This window comes from Bufo gargarizans, chromosome 10 (assembly GCF_014858855.1).
Source record: "Bufo gargarizans isolate SCDJY-AF-19 chromosome 10, ASM1485885v1, whole genome shotgun sequence".
NCBI lineage: Eukaryota > Metazoa > Chordata > Amphibia > Anura > Bufonidae > Bufo > Bufo gargarizans.
In genome coordinates, this window is record NC_058089.1 from 63,874,660 (window position 1) to 63,887,553 (window position 12,894).

At 43.2% G+C, this 12,894-nt stretch overlaps 1 protein-coding gene across 4 annotated transcripts in view; it reads left to right on the top strand.

The window, feature by feature from the left end:
- The window catches only part of DPP3 (dipeptidyl peptidase 3), a 135,829-nt gene extending 125,251 nt beyond the window's left edge, over window positions 1-10,578 (top strand). For all 4 annotated transcript variants that reach the window (XM_044269902.1, XM_044269901.1, XM_044269900.1 and 1 more), the window contains 2 exons: window positions 7,156-7,318; window positions 10,016-10,578. In XM_044269902.1, the coding sequence (XP_044125837.1) occupies window positions 7,156-7,318; window positions 10,016-10,173 (321 nt within the window). In that variant the 3' untranslated portion in view covers window positions 10,174-10,578. The remainder of the gene's footprint in view (window positions 1-7,155; window positions 7,319-10,015) is intronic.
- The last annotated feature ends 2,316 nt before the right edge of the window (window positions 10,579-12,894 follow it).

Consider the following 12,894-nt stretch of genomic DNA (forward strand, 5'->3'; position numbering starts at 1 on the left):
GTTTGGCTGTTAACCCCATGCTTTGTAACTGGAAAAAAAAAATATAAAATGGAAAATCTGCCAAAAGTGAAATTTTGAAATTGTAGCTATTTTCCATTAATTCTTGTGGAACACCTAAAGGGTTAACAAAGTTTGTAAAATCAGTTTTGAATACCTTGGGGGGGGTAGTTTATAGAATGGGGTCATTTTTGGGTGGTTTCTATTATGTAAGCCTCAAAAAGTGACTTCAGGCCAAGGCTTCTAAGCCTTGTAATATCCCCAAAAAATGAAATGTCATTCCCAAAATAATCCAAACATGAAGTAGACATATGGGGAATGTAAAGTAATAACTATTTTTGGAGGTATTACTATGTATTATAGAAACAGAGAAATTAAAACTTGGAAACTTGCAATTTTTTTTACAAATTTGTGGTAAATTTTGTATTTTTTATAAATAAAAATGAATGTTTTTTTACTTCATTTTACCAGTGTCATGAAGTACAATATGTGACGAATAAACAGTCTCAGAATTTAGTAGGCGTGTAGGCGTGTGCACATATACTGCTCCAGCATGTTGGTGAAATGCTGCCTCCTGCTAAGACGTTCCATATCAGCTGGTGGTGCTGGTTGTTGTGGCATGCTGACAAAGCTTTTCCACATGTCGGCCATGCTAACCCTGCCTTCTGAGGTGCTGGCGGTGCCCCAGCTGCGTTGGCGACCTCTTCCTCCTCCTCAGCCTTTGCCTTGTGCCCTTGCTGTCAGGTGGGAATGCCATCAGCAGAGTGTCTACAAGCGTGCGCTTGTAGTCGCGCATCTTTCGATCAGTAACAGACGTTTTTTCTAAATTTAGTTCCCTGTCAGCAATGCAGAGCAGGGTTTTTTCACCTGCAAAAATAGGTTAATGTCAACCATCAATGTAACAGACGAATTTGAGAAGTTTCGGTCCCTGTCACCTATGCAGAGCAGGGGTTTGTGTACGGCAAAACTGGTTAAAATGTCACCCGAGAATGTAAAAGATGATTTTTTTGAAATTTAGGTCCCTGTCACCTATGCAGAGCAGGGGTTTATTCTCGGCAAAAATTTTAAAATGTCACCCAATAATGTAACAGACACTTTTGCACCCTGCTCCCTCTTTTGCTGTGCTAGTGCCTCTGTGCGACAACCGCCTCTTCCTCCAAACTGCACACGTCACTTGCATGACCTTGATTCCATGTGGGGTCTAGTACCTCATCATTCTCCATATCATAATCTTCCACTCACTCTTTACCCCTGCCCTCCTTGTCGGTCTGCAGACTGCAGAAAGCCCCAGCAGTTGGCACCTGTGTTTTGTCATCAGAGACGAGCTACGGTGGTCTTCCCATGTCCTCATCCTGAAACTTAAGTGGTTGGGCATCGGTGCACTCAATCTCTTCCACTTCTGGGGCAGGGCTATGTGGATGGCCCTTGGAAACCCTGCTAACAGAGTCATCAAAAAGCAGAAGAGACTGCTGCATGACTTGGGGCTCAGACTGCTTGGCTGATTTGCGAGGGGTGAGGTGAAAGACTGATGGACGTCGGCTGCCGGTGCTAACTCTGATCTTTCAGCAGGAGACTGGGTGGGAGGCAATGTGAAGGAACTGGAGGCACTGTCAGCAACCCAATCTACTATCGCCTGTACTTGTTCAGGCCTTGCCATTCGTAGAGCCGCATTCGGGCCTACCTAATAATGCTGAAGGTTCTGTCACCTACTCGCACCTGAGGAAGGTGTTTCACTTGTGCGTGTAGCTGGCACAGATCCACCATGTCCTCTACCTGCAACAGGACCTCCACCAGGGCCATGTCCCTTATTTGACGCTCTCCTCATTCTTTGCGATCACCCACAAAACTAACAGATGGTTTATGTCAGGCGACAATGTAACTGCCAATAGTCAACAATTAAGTTCACTGACAGGCAGTGTCGTTGTCATAAAGAGACAATTTCTTGAGGTCACGCAACAATGTGACAGTTGAATTTAATACAAATACTTCACTGTAAAAAAAAAAATTAATTTGTCAAACAACAATGTAACATCAGTATTTAATGGTTTGATTGGACTTTCATAAATGCAGGCGTAGGCTGCAAATGTACTTTCTGGCGCAAAAGATAAGAATTTGTCACCCAATGAATTTAGTGTATTTATTTGCCTGGCTGTCACATATGCAGCTCAGGCCGCAAAGGTATTTTCCGGCACATATTATTTTTTTTTACCAACAATGAAACAGATGGAAATAACGGATTTTCTTTCACCAACACAAATACAGCGCAGGCCGCAAAGGTACTTTATGGCAAAAAATATATATATATATTTTTTTTTTTCCACAAACAATATGCAAGTTGTATTTACTGATTATATTTCACTGCAAAAGGCAGCAAAATGTGCTTAAATGCATGGCAAGTGCTCAGCAAACAAATGTGGATAGGGAAAGGACTTAAAATAACATAAAATACGTAAAACAAATAAAATATAAATCTTGATGAGGTGGAGGTCCATATGGAGTAGGAGGTTGAGGAGGCGGTGGACGTGGTGGTGTAGGTGGAAGCGCCGGTAGAGGAGGAGGAGGTAGCCAATCCTGTTATTTTTATATATAATTTTTTGTTTGTTTGTTTTGTTTAAATTAGAGTACACCCCAAAACATTGGGAAATAAAAAATAAAAATAAGAAAGTGCGCTGGAGTATAATAATGGATGGGTGAGGCCAGTATACATGTCTATTCTGCAGAAGGTGCGGACAATTCCTGTGGGATCCATGCCTGGCTCATTTTAATGAACGTGAGCTTGTCCACATTGGCTGTGGACAGGCGGCTGCGCTAGTCTTTGATAACGCCCCCTGCCGTGCTAAACACAAGTTCAGACAATACACTGTAAAGTGCAAGCTCAGATTATGTGTCCAATTTGGAGACCCAGAAGTTGAAGAGGGCAGACCCATCAGTCAGTACGTGTAGGCGTGTGCACACATACTGCTCCACCATGTTGCTGAAATGCTGCCTCCTGCTAAGACGTTCCATATCAGCTGGTGGTGCTGGTTGTTGTGGCGTGCTGACAAAGCTTTTCTACATGTCGGCCATGCTAACCCTGTCTTCTGAGGTGCTGGCTGTGCCCCATCTGCATTGGCGACCTCTTCCTCCTCCTCTGCGATCACGCTCCAGTGATGGAATGAAGGATGATACATTGTCCTTGTAACGGTGATCCAGCAGCGTGGCCACCCAGTAATCGGTACAAGTAAGAATGTGGCCAACTCGCGGTCGTTGCGTAGACAATGCATCATGTAATCACTCATGTGTGCCATGCTTCCCAGAGGCAACGAACAGCTGTCCTCTGTTGGAGGTGTATCGTCTGTGTCCTCTGTATCCCCCCAGCCACGCACCAGTGATGCCCATGAGCTGGTTTGGGTGCCACCCTGCTGTGAACACGGTTCCTCCTCCTCCATCTCCTCATCCTCCAGAACTGTGCCCTGGCTGGACAATTGTCTACTTGGCCTATGTTGGTGCAGGAATCCATCGTCTGAGCCACTTGTGAATGACTGGCCTGAAACTTTTGTAAATGATCCCTCTTCCTCCTCCTGTGCCACATCCTCTTCCATCATCGCCTGAAGCGTTTTTTCAAGGAGGCATAGAAGTGGGATAGTAACGCTGAGAACGGCATCATCGGCACTGGCCATGTTGGTGTAGTACTCGAAACAGCGCAACAAGGCACACAGGTTTCACATGGAAGCCCACTCATTGGTGGTGCTGTTCTGCAGAACGACTCACCCGTGCATGCTGCAGCTGAAACTGCTGCTGCTCGCACAGTCTGGCCAGCAGTGTAAGGTGGAGTTCCACCTTCTGGGCATGTCTCATATGAGGCGGTGCGCAGGAAGGCCGAACTTGCACTGTAGCGCTGACAGGCGAGCAGCAGCAGGTTGAGAACGCCCGCACTTTCTGCAGCAGCTCTGACATATTGGGGCAATTTTTCAGGAATTTCTGCACCACAAAATTCAGCACATGCACCAGGTAAGGGGATGTGCATCTAACCGGCTAGGCCCAGAGCTGCTATGAGATTTCATCCATTATCGCACACCACCAGGCCGGGCTTGAGGCTCACTGGCACTAACAACTCATCGGTCTGTTGTTCCATGCCCTTCCACAGCTCCTGCACGGTGTGGGGTTTGTCCCCCAAACAGATACGTTTCAAAACTGCCTGCTGTAGTTTCCCCCCTTGCTGTGCTGAAGTTGGTGGTGAAGGTGTTATGCTGACCGGATGAGGAGGTTGTGGAAGCAACGAGAAACTCCCTGCAATCCTCGATGGTGAAAGGACATGCGCCTAACTACTATCCACCTCGGGCCCAGCCGCCACTGCATTTACCCAGTGTGCTTTTATGGAGATATAACGTACCTGACCGTGCTTACTGGTACATGTATCTGTAGTTATGTACATTGCCACAGATGGCGTTGCGCATTGCACACTTGATTTTGTCCCCCACATGGTTGTGCAGGGAAGGGATGGCTCGCCTGGAAAAGTAGTGGCGGCTGGGCACAATGTACTGTGGGACAGCCACCGCCATCAGACCACCATTCTTAAAACTGTCTGTGTCCACCAGATGGAATGACAGCATTTCAAAGGCCAGGAATTTGGAAATGTTGGCATTCAGGGCCTAGGGATCACAAGTGGGTAGGGGGGCACTTCCTCTTTCCCTCCAGTATTTGGGAGATAGACAGCTGAAGGATATTGTGGAGATGCTTGGTGACCGAGGTGGTGGCGTTGTCATCCTCTGTTTGGGGGGGTGGCAGGTGCCACTGTCACTCCAGAGGGGGATGAAGAGGCAGAGACTGCAGCACAAGAGGAAGCAGGAGGATCCAGAGACATTTCTTGGTTTTTGAGGTGTCTACTTCAACTCGTGCTTTGCACTTAGCTGGTCATGCAGGTTGTGCTCAGGTTTAAAACGTTTATGCCTCGCTTCAGGCTCTGATTGCACAGCGTGCAAACCACTCATGTCTTGTCAGCACATTGTCTGAATAACTGCCACCCCAGGGAACTCCTCGGAGCTGGCTTTGGTGTACTTGGTCCCTTGCTGCTGTGGGCAGTACCAGGCGTACTGTCTAGGGGACGGCCGCTCCATTTTTGCACCCTGCTCCCTCTTCTGCTGTGCTGGTGGCTCTGTGCGACCACCGCCTATTCCTCCGAACTACACAGGTCATTCAAATGACCTTGATTCCACCTCATCGTCCTCCACATCATCTTCCACCCAGTCTTCACCCCTGCCCTTCTTGTCGGTTTTCACACTGTAGAAAGACGCACCTGTGTTTCAGCATCATCCAAGAGGTGCTGCGGTGGTCCTCCCATGTACTCATCCTGAAACATAAGTGGTTGGGCATCGATGCACTCAATCTCTTCCACTTCTGGGGCAGGGCTATGTGGATGGCCCTGGGAAACCCTGCCAGCAGAGTCATCAAAAAGCAGAAGAGACTGCTGCATGACTTGGCTCAGACTGCTTGGCTGATTTGCAAGGGGGTGAGGTGAAAGACTGATGGACATGGGCTGCAGGTGCCAACTCTGATCTTTCAGCAGGGGACTTGGTTGGGGACAATGTGAAGGAACTGGATCCACTGTCAGCCACCCAATCTTCTATCGCCTGTATTTGTTCTGGCCTCACCATTCGTAGAGCCGCTTTCGGCCCTACCAAATAATGCTGAAGGTTCTGTCGCCTACTCGCACCTGAGGAAGATGTTTTCACTTGGGCGTGTAGCTGGCACAGATCGACCACGTCCTCTCCCTGCAACAGGAGCTCAAGCAGCACCACAACCAAGGCCATGTCCCTTGTTTGACGCTCTCCTTATATTTTGCGGTCACCCACCGAAGTAACAGACATTTTTACAAAATTAAGTTCCTTGTGAACAATGCAGAGCAGGGTTTTTTTGACGGCCAAAATGAGTTAATGTCACCCAACAATGGAACAGACGAATTTTTTAAACTTATTGCCCAGTCTGCTATGCAGTGCAGGCAGCAAAGGTACTTTATTGCCCCCAAAAAGTTTTTTTCTCACACACAATGAAACAGATGGATTTAACTGAGATTATATTGCACTCTCACAAATGAAGCGCATGGGTTTTTTACATAACAAATGGTGGATTTGACACCCCTCCAATGGAACAGAGGGATTTGCAAAATTTGTGTGCCTGCCTATCACATTTAAAGGTACTTTACACCCAAAAATGGGAATTTGAAGCCCAAAAATGTAACAGTGGTATTTGCTGTTTTTTTTAGTTTTGTTTTTTGACTGACAGGATGCAAATGTACTTTCTAGCAACAAAATATTTAACTGCAGTATTTGGCAGTTTTATTGGACTGTCAGAGATGCAGTAAAGGGTAAAAGAGGACTTTATTGTCCCCAAAAAATGGGTTTCTTTAACCATAAATGAAACAGATGGATTTAACTGAGATTATATTTCACTCTCAGAAATGCAGCACAGGGGTACTTTACACAAAAAAAGGGGATATGTCACCCCCTGGGTCCCTGAACTCAGACGGTATTATTTTTTCTTCCCCTGGCACATATGCAGTGCTGGTGCACTGCTGTTGAACAAAATGGCCGACACCCGCCTAACAGACAGATTACAACTTTTTTTCAGTCTCACTGGTCTCAGGGCAGGGTACAAAATGTTGCATTGCACCCCCAAACTAAAAACGCTGTAGATCGCTGACTTCACACCAAGTGCAGATATCAGTCTTTCCTAATCTCTCCCTCACTGCAGCATCCTATCCCTACAACTAGTAAGAGCAGAGTGCCGTGCGTGACTCCAGCTTATATAGAGGCTGGGTCACATGCTGCACTTGTCCAATCACAGCCATGCCATTAGTAGGCATGGCTGTGATGGCTTCTAAGGGCACACAAGTTAAATGCTTGTTGATTGGCTGCCTTGCAGCCTTTCAAGAAGTGCCATTAAATCACCGAACCCAAACTTTTACGAAAATGTTCAGGTCTGGGTACAAAAAAAAAAACTAAAGTTCGGTATGAATGCGAACTTTACAGTTCGGGTTCGCTCAACCCTAATTATAATTCATCTTATTTTCTCAGTACTGTCTGATCAGGACATGACCGCTTCTAGATTTCTCGTGTATTTTTATTTTATTTTTCCTCTGTTATATATACTTGTTCTCATCTATCCCCTCTTCTTTCTCAGGTATATAAATCTACAGCAGATGTAGACCGTGCCCGTAAAATGTATGATGGTTATTCTAAAGTTACTGATGAGGAACCTTACAAGTTTCTCACCCTGCGTGACATTGTAATACTGAGAAAAGAGGAGCGCAAGTTGTTTGTACAGATAAACACTCAAATTACAGGTGAGCAGACTGACCTATTAGGTTCTAGTGAAAGCCAGTGACCTTTTTACCTGTCGTAAGATATATAAATGTTGAATATTGTATGTGGATGTCTATTTATTTCTTTACAGGGAGACCCCAGTCAAATCTTTTTTTTTTTTTTTTTTTTTTTTTTTTTTATCAAGGGAGATGACCACACGGAGAGGGGGAGTTGGGGGGGACTGGGAGATTTAATAAAGGTTTTTTTGATGCATGTTATTGACGTGCTGATTTGGATAAAGTATGATTGATTTAAATGTATTGATATGATATTGTCATATAATGTACGGTTAATCTGAATAATTAGCTGTATGTAAAACCTTTTAATAAAAATGATCTGGTTCAATAAAATTTTAATTCCCCTGTTGTCGTGGGAAAAGGCCTGAATCCAGTGCAGGCCAATTGTTTTGCAAGCCGCATACAACAGTCGCCCAATTGCTACTTTACCATGTTCCCCCATTGGTACTTCTGTCATATAACCCAAAACACTCACTTTTGGGTCTCGGATTAACTGTATAGGAAATGCCTTATTTATTACTTTCAGGACACCACACCAAAATTCGTTCAGTGGCAAGCAGCTCTACAGTGAGTGTCTGATCGAAACAACAGAAGTGTTTTATATACGCCTCCCACTTTCTCTTAATGGAACAGCCTTCAGTATATCAGACCATTGTTCATCTGAGATATTTCCACGATATTTATTTAATAATAATTGATAAACGGCTAATATTAAACTGGCCTTGCATCCCCCATAGGCTATTGTGTGAAGAGTAGCATCTTCCTGGAAGGATGACGTCCTGCCCTTACTGTAGTCTCATATAGATACCGTAGCTGCAAGTATTGATAGAAACAACTCTGCGTGATCTAGAATTCCTTTTGCCAATGTTGAATGGACTGAAAAAGACCCTCCACAGCAGTATGACGATAAAGAAACAAAACTCTGTACTCCCCGGGATACCTCTCAACTGCTTCGGGCTTATTCAGACGGCTGTAGTGTTTTTGCGGTCCGCACATGGCCTGCATTATGATAGAAATTACTTTTCTTATCCGCAATCGGACAAGAATAGGACATGCTCTATCTTTCTTGCGGGGCTGTGGAACAGAACTATGGATGCAGACAGCATCTTTTGCAGACCCATGGAAATGAATGGGTCCACACCCGTTCCAAAAAATTGCAGAACATATGTGGACCCATTCATAGTCATCTGAATGAGCCCTTAACCATACACCACACATTGTGCATCTTTAATATAGGCAGCCTACACACAAGACTATGGTCTTGTAATGTAACATACTAAGCTTGTCAGTTCTTTTTTAGTTCCTCAAATGCAGTTTTTAATAGGTTCTGTAAGCTATAGTTCCTTTAAAGGGTTTTCACTCAATTAAGTATAGCTCCAAAGTTAGGTTTTCTGAAAACAATACTATTTTATATCATCTAATCCAGTTTTTGAAAATACAACATCCGATATTCACCCCAACCAAGGGATGATTACTTATCCAAGTAATTAATTAAGCCTATGGCAGCTATCATATATATATATATATAGAACCTAAACAGAGAATTGCCAGACCGCTTATACTATTCAAATTCTTTATTACAAAAAATCACAATTGTTTGCATGATTAAATACAGACATAGTTAAAACAAAGTGCAGGAGATAAAAACGACATCACTGGAGGAGATCTACAGCGGATCTAAGTCCATTTATATTTAACATGATTCTCATTTTTTAAAGTGCATATGCAACAAAATGACAAATGTATAGTAAACATTTGGACATTTACCCATGCTGTTTCTCCTCCAGGATGGCGCTAACCCCAACGCGCGTTTCGGCGTACCTTCGTCTGGTACCCCAGACGAAGGTACGCCGAAACGCGCGTTGGGGTTAGCGCCATCCTGGAGGAGAAACAGCATGGGTAAATGTCCAAATGTTTACTATGCATTTGTCATTTTGTTGCATATGCACTTTAAAAAATGAGAATCATGTTAAATATAAATGGACTTAGATCCGCTGTAGATCTCCTCCAGTAATGTCGTTTTTATCTCCTGCACTTTGTTTTAACTATGTCTGTATTTAATCATGCAAACAATTGTGATTTTTTGTAATAAAGAATTTGAATAGTATAAGCGGTCTGGCAATTCTCTGTTTAGGTTCTACAGTTTTTGAAAATGTACTGCTATTAGCGTGTTTGTTACAAGCAGCAATAGCATTTTGCATTCAAACATGTGCTATTGCAAGACTGTCACTCCGACACTAGTAGTAGTAGTAGTAGTAGTAGTAGTAGTAGTATCTGCACACAGAGTGTTGGGCAGAGGAATTGTGGGGAGACTGACATAATGATGTAGCAATGCATAGCAAGCCCAACATTTTTTAGATACAGTCCGGAAGTGCATGGTTTCCATAGGGAGGCTAAATTAAGAGAGTTTTGAAAGTGACATAAGAAAAAAGACACAGCCTTTATTTTCACCATCCTTCCTTTGTATACTGTAGTCTTCAGTGCTTCGGAGACTTTTCTATGTTATCACCCCCGTTACCAATCTAAACGCTTTAAAACACCTAATCCTTTCTGGTGAATCTGCACCAGTCTGTAGTTAAATATTCATATTTTACCAGTTAGATGGTCACAATACAGGCATGATAGATCATGAGTTCTCTTTATTTTGTTTTGTTTTTCCAGGGGATAATGTGGAAGTTCTGCATTATGACAGCAGTCCCACTGGACTTATACTCTCTGTGCTGCAAAGATTTTGCAATGATGAGGAGGAACTGGAAAGGAAAATGCTGGAACTGAGCTGTGCAGATGCCTTCTACTGGGAAAAACAGAACAGCAGATGAATAGCAGGAAAACCAGTCAGAATACTGTAGGACTGTGCTCTGAAAATAAAGCACTATTGTGCACATTCACAGCAAATATTGGGGCAATAAGTCCTTAAAGGGTAACTGTCATATTTTTTTGTTTTATTTGTTAGTTTGTTAGAGCTAGGCATGTATACCTGAGTTAATCTGTCAATGATTGTAAAAAGATCTGTAATTACTTTATAATAGCTTTAATTAATGTCCTTCTTCTCTTTCCACTGCTCCCTTTTAAAAGACTATTGCGAGGGCTTGTCTGTGTTCCTTTTAGTATAAACAGTAGACAGGGGCGGTCTTCCACACTGCATGCCTGCATTAGGCTTCAGAGTGAGGAGGCGTGTCTCTCAGTAATCCAATCCGATTGGCTGGCAGGGAGCTGCTTGCTACAGCAAGTGTGTATGGGAAGTGAGGTAAAGCAGTTTTGGCCTCAGAGAACTGGCAATGGAACCATCTTGAGAAGATCCTCATATTCTAAATGTTTAAACAGCCTTAACTAAGGGAAAACAGTGGTATGTGAAGAAACTAAAGATTGCATAATGCTGCTGCAGCAGTAAAATTGATTTTTTTTACGAAAATCTGACAGTTACCCTTTAATTTCCAATGAATGAGTAATCATTTCAACCGGGTAAAAAGAGCAATGATTCTAAGCAAAGTTGTTTCCTAGTAGAGATCACAGGAAGAACAGTGAAATGTCCTCACATATGGCCATCAATGAAACAGTATTTTTCTTTTTCTTTTTTTTTTGCTCAAAGATAATCTGATGGGTTAATTTGGAGAATGAATAATTAAACATGGTTTTATAACGTTAGATTGTTTTCTTAATATATTCTTTATTTGGAAATTCGTAGGTAATAGAGGAGGGTACCCTATTCAGTGGATAGTGGCTACAAGATCATTCCACTCTGTAGGAGCCTGCACATTACATATATTGATTACAGTTAGAAGTATGAAATGCTTTTTTTACCCTTTGGTGGCACTGCAGGGACACTAAACCCTGGAACAGGGCTTATCCATGTTTATAAGAGGCAGCTTTTTATACACTGGCGCCACAGGTTGTGGACCCGCAACGCAATTTTATTTATGGCCAAAAAGTGCTTAGGATTTTTTTTTTTTAAATGCCCTTTATCTATTGACCGTTCCTACACTGTGGATCCCATCCCCACACTTCTCTGTGGACAGTATGTGTGATATCCAATTTATCATTAAATGCACTACTTCAGCCATTTACTGCCTCAGCTGTCATGTGCCACTTGGAGACACATTACTGATGAGACCACTTAATGGCTGCAGCAGTGAACATGACAGGATGTCACATGTCTAGTTCAGTGGAGATGGGCCCTTAGCACTGGAAAGGAGCACCATTAAATAGGTAAGTAGCTTTTTAACTTTATGTTGAGCAATTTTTGGGCCACAAGTAATTCATTTGTGGTTGGAAAGTTAATGGAATCCTTGTGATGCTCTGGGCAATGTTCTAATGGGTAGTTTACCTTTTTGTGACAACAGTAACACTGCGAAAATTGTTTTAGGAATGTGGAAAGTTCACTTGCCCTCCAAATTCCCAGAACTCAATCTGATTGATAATGTATGGGATCTGCTGGAAAAACACACTGCAACCAACAATACTTTAAAGCAGGCATCCTCAAACTGCGGCCCTCCAGCTGTTATAAAACTACAACTCCCAGCATGCCCGAACAGCCTACAGGTATCCGCTTACAGCAGAGCATTGTGGGAGTTGTAGTTTTACAACAGCTGGTGGGCTGCAGTTTGAGGATGCCTGCTTTAAAGGATCTCCCGTTAACCCCTTAGTGGCAGATTACACCAGACACCTTCCGAGTTCTTGTAGAGCCCATTTCTCGATGCAGGGGTATGCCCAGAGATATAATTGAATGGGCCCCAAATACCAGCTGTGTGCATTCTGCATTTTGCAGAACAGCCAAGCCACTAATAGAATAGTCCTATCCTTGTCCGTAATGCAGACAATAATAGGATATGTTATATTTTTTGCAGAACGGCCATTTGAACATGAAATGTACACAGTGAATTATTGAATTTTTTTTAATGGATGGTTCATACGGGCCTCAAAAAAAAAAAAAAAAAAAAAAAAATGGGACGGACACCGGAGAAAAAAAATATAAGTCCGTGTGTATAAGCCCTTATTCATATGTCAGTGTTTGGTCAGTGATTTTCATCGCTTATTGTGAGGTAGAATGGAATGGAAATCTCTGCACCTCTCCTGTGGTTAGACCCACACCTGGTTTTGGATCACAATCACTGATGGAAATATACTGACTGTGTGAACAAGGCCTTAGGAGGATAGTTGGTTCTCTCTGCCCGGATGCAGAGAAAGCTGTTGGTGTGAGAGTTCAGTGTGAATAAAAAGGTTTTTGTAAGGCTGGTTTCCCACTACCAGCACAGTTTTCCCAGCATAGAATGCCGGGAATCGGCTGGACACAAACCGTTGCACACATGATGGTGCTGGCAATAAGCAACCATCATCAGCAATGGCAGTTCTATTTAACTGCCTCAGCCAGATGATGTTTTGTATATTTGTGAAGGACAACTTTGTTCATTTGGGGGTGAGAATTCCATCTGTCTGGCTAAAAACCCTCACTGAGATGACACTGGAGTTCTGGAGTCAGAGAATGAGGTATGTGCCAGGCAACGGTCAGTCATTTATAAAAACAAGATCATTTTAAACAGCTT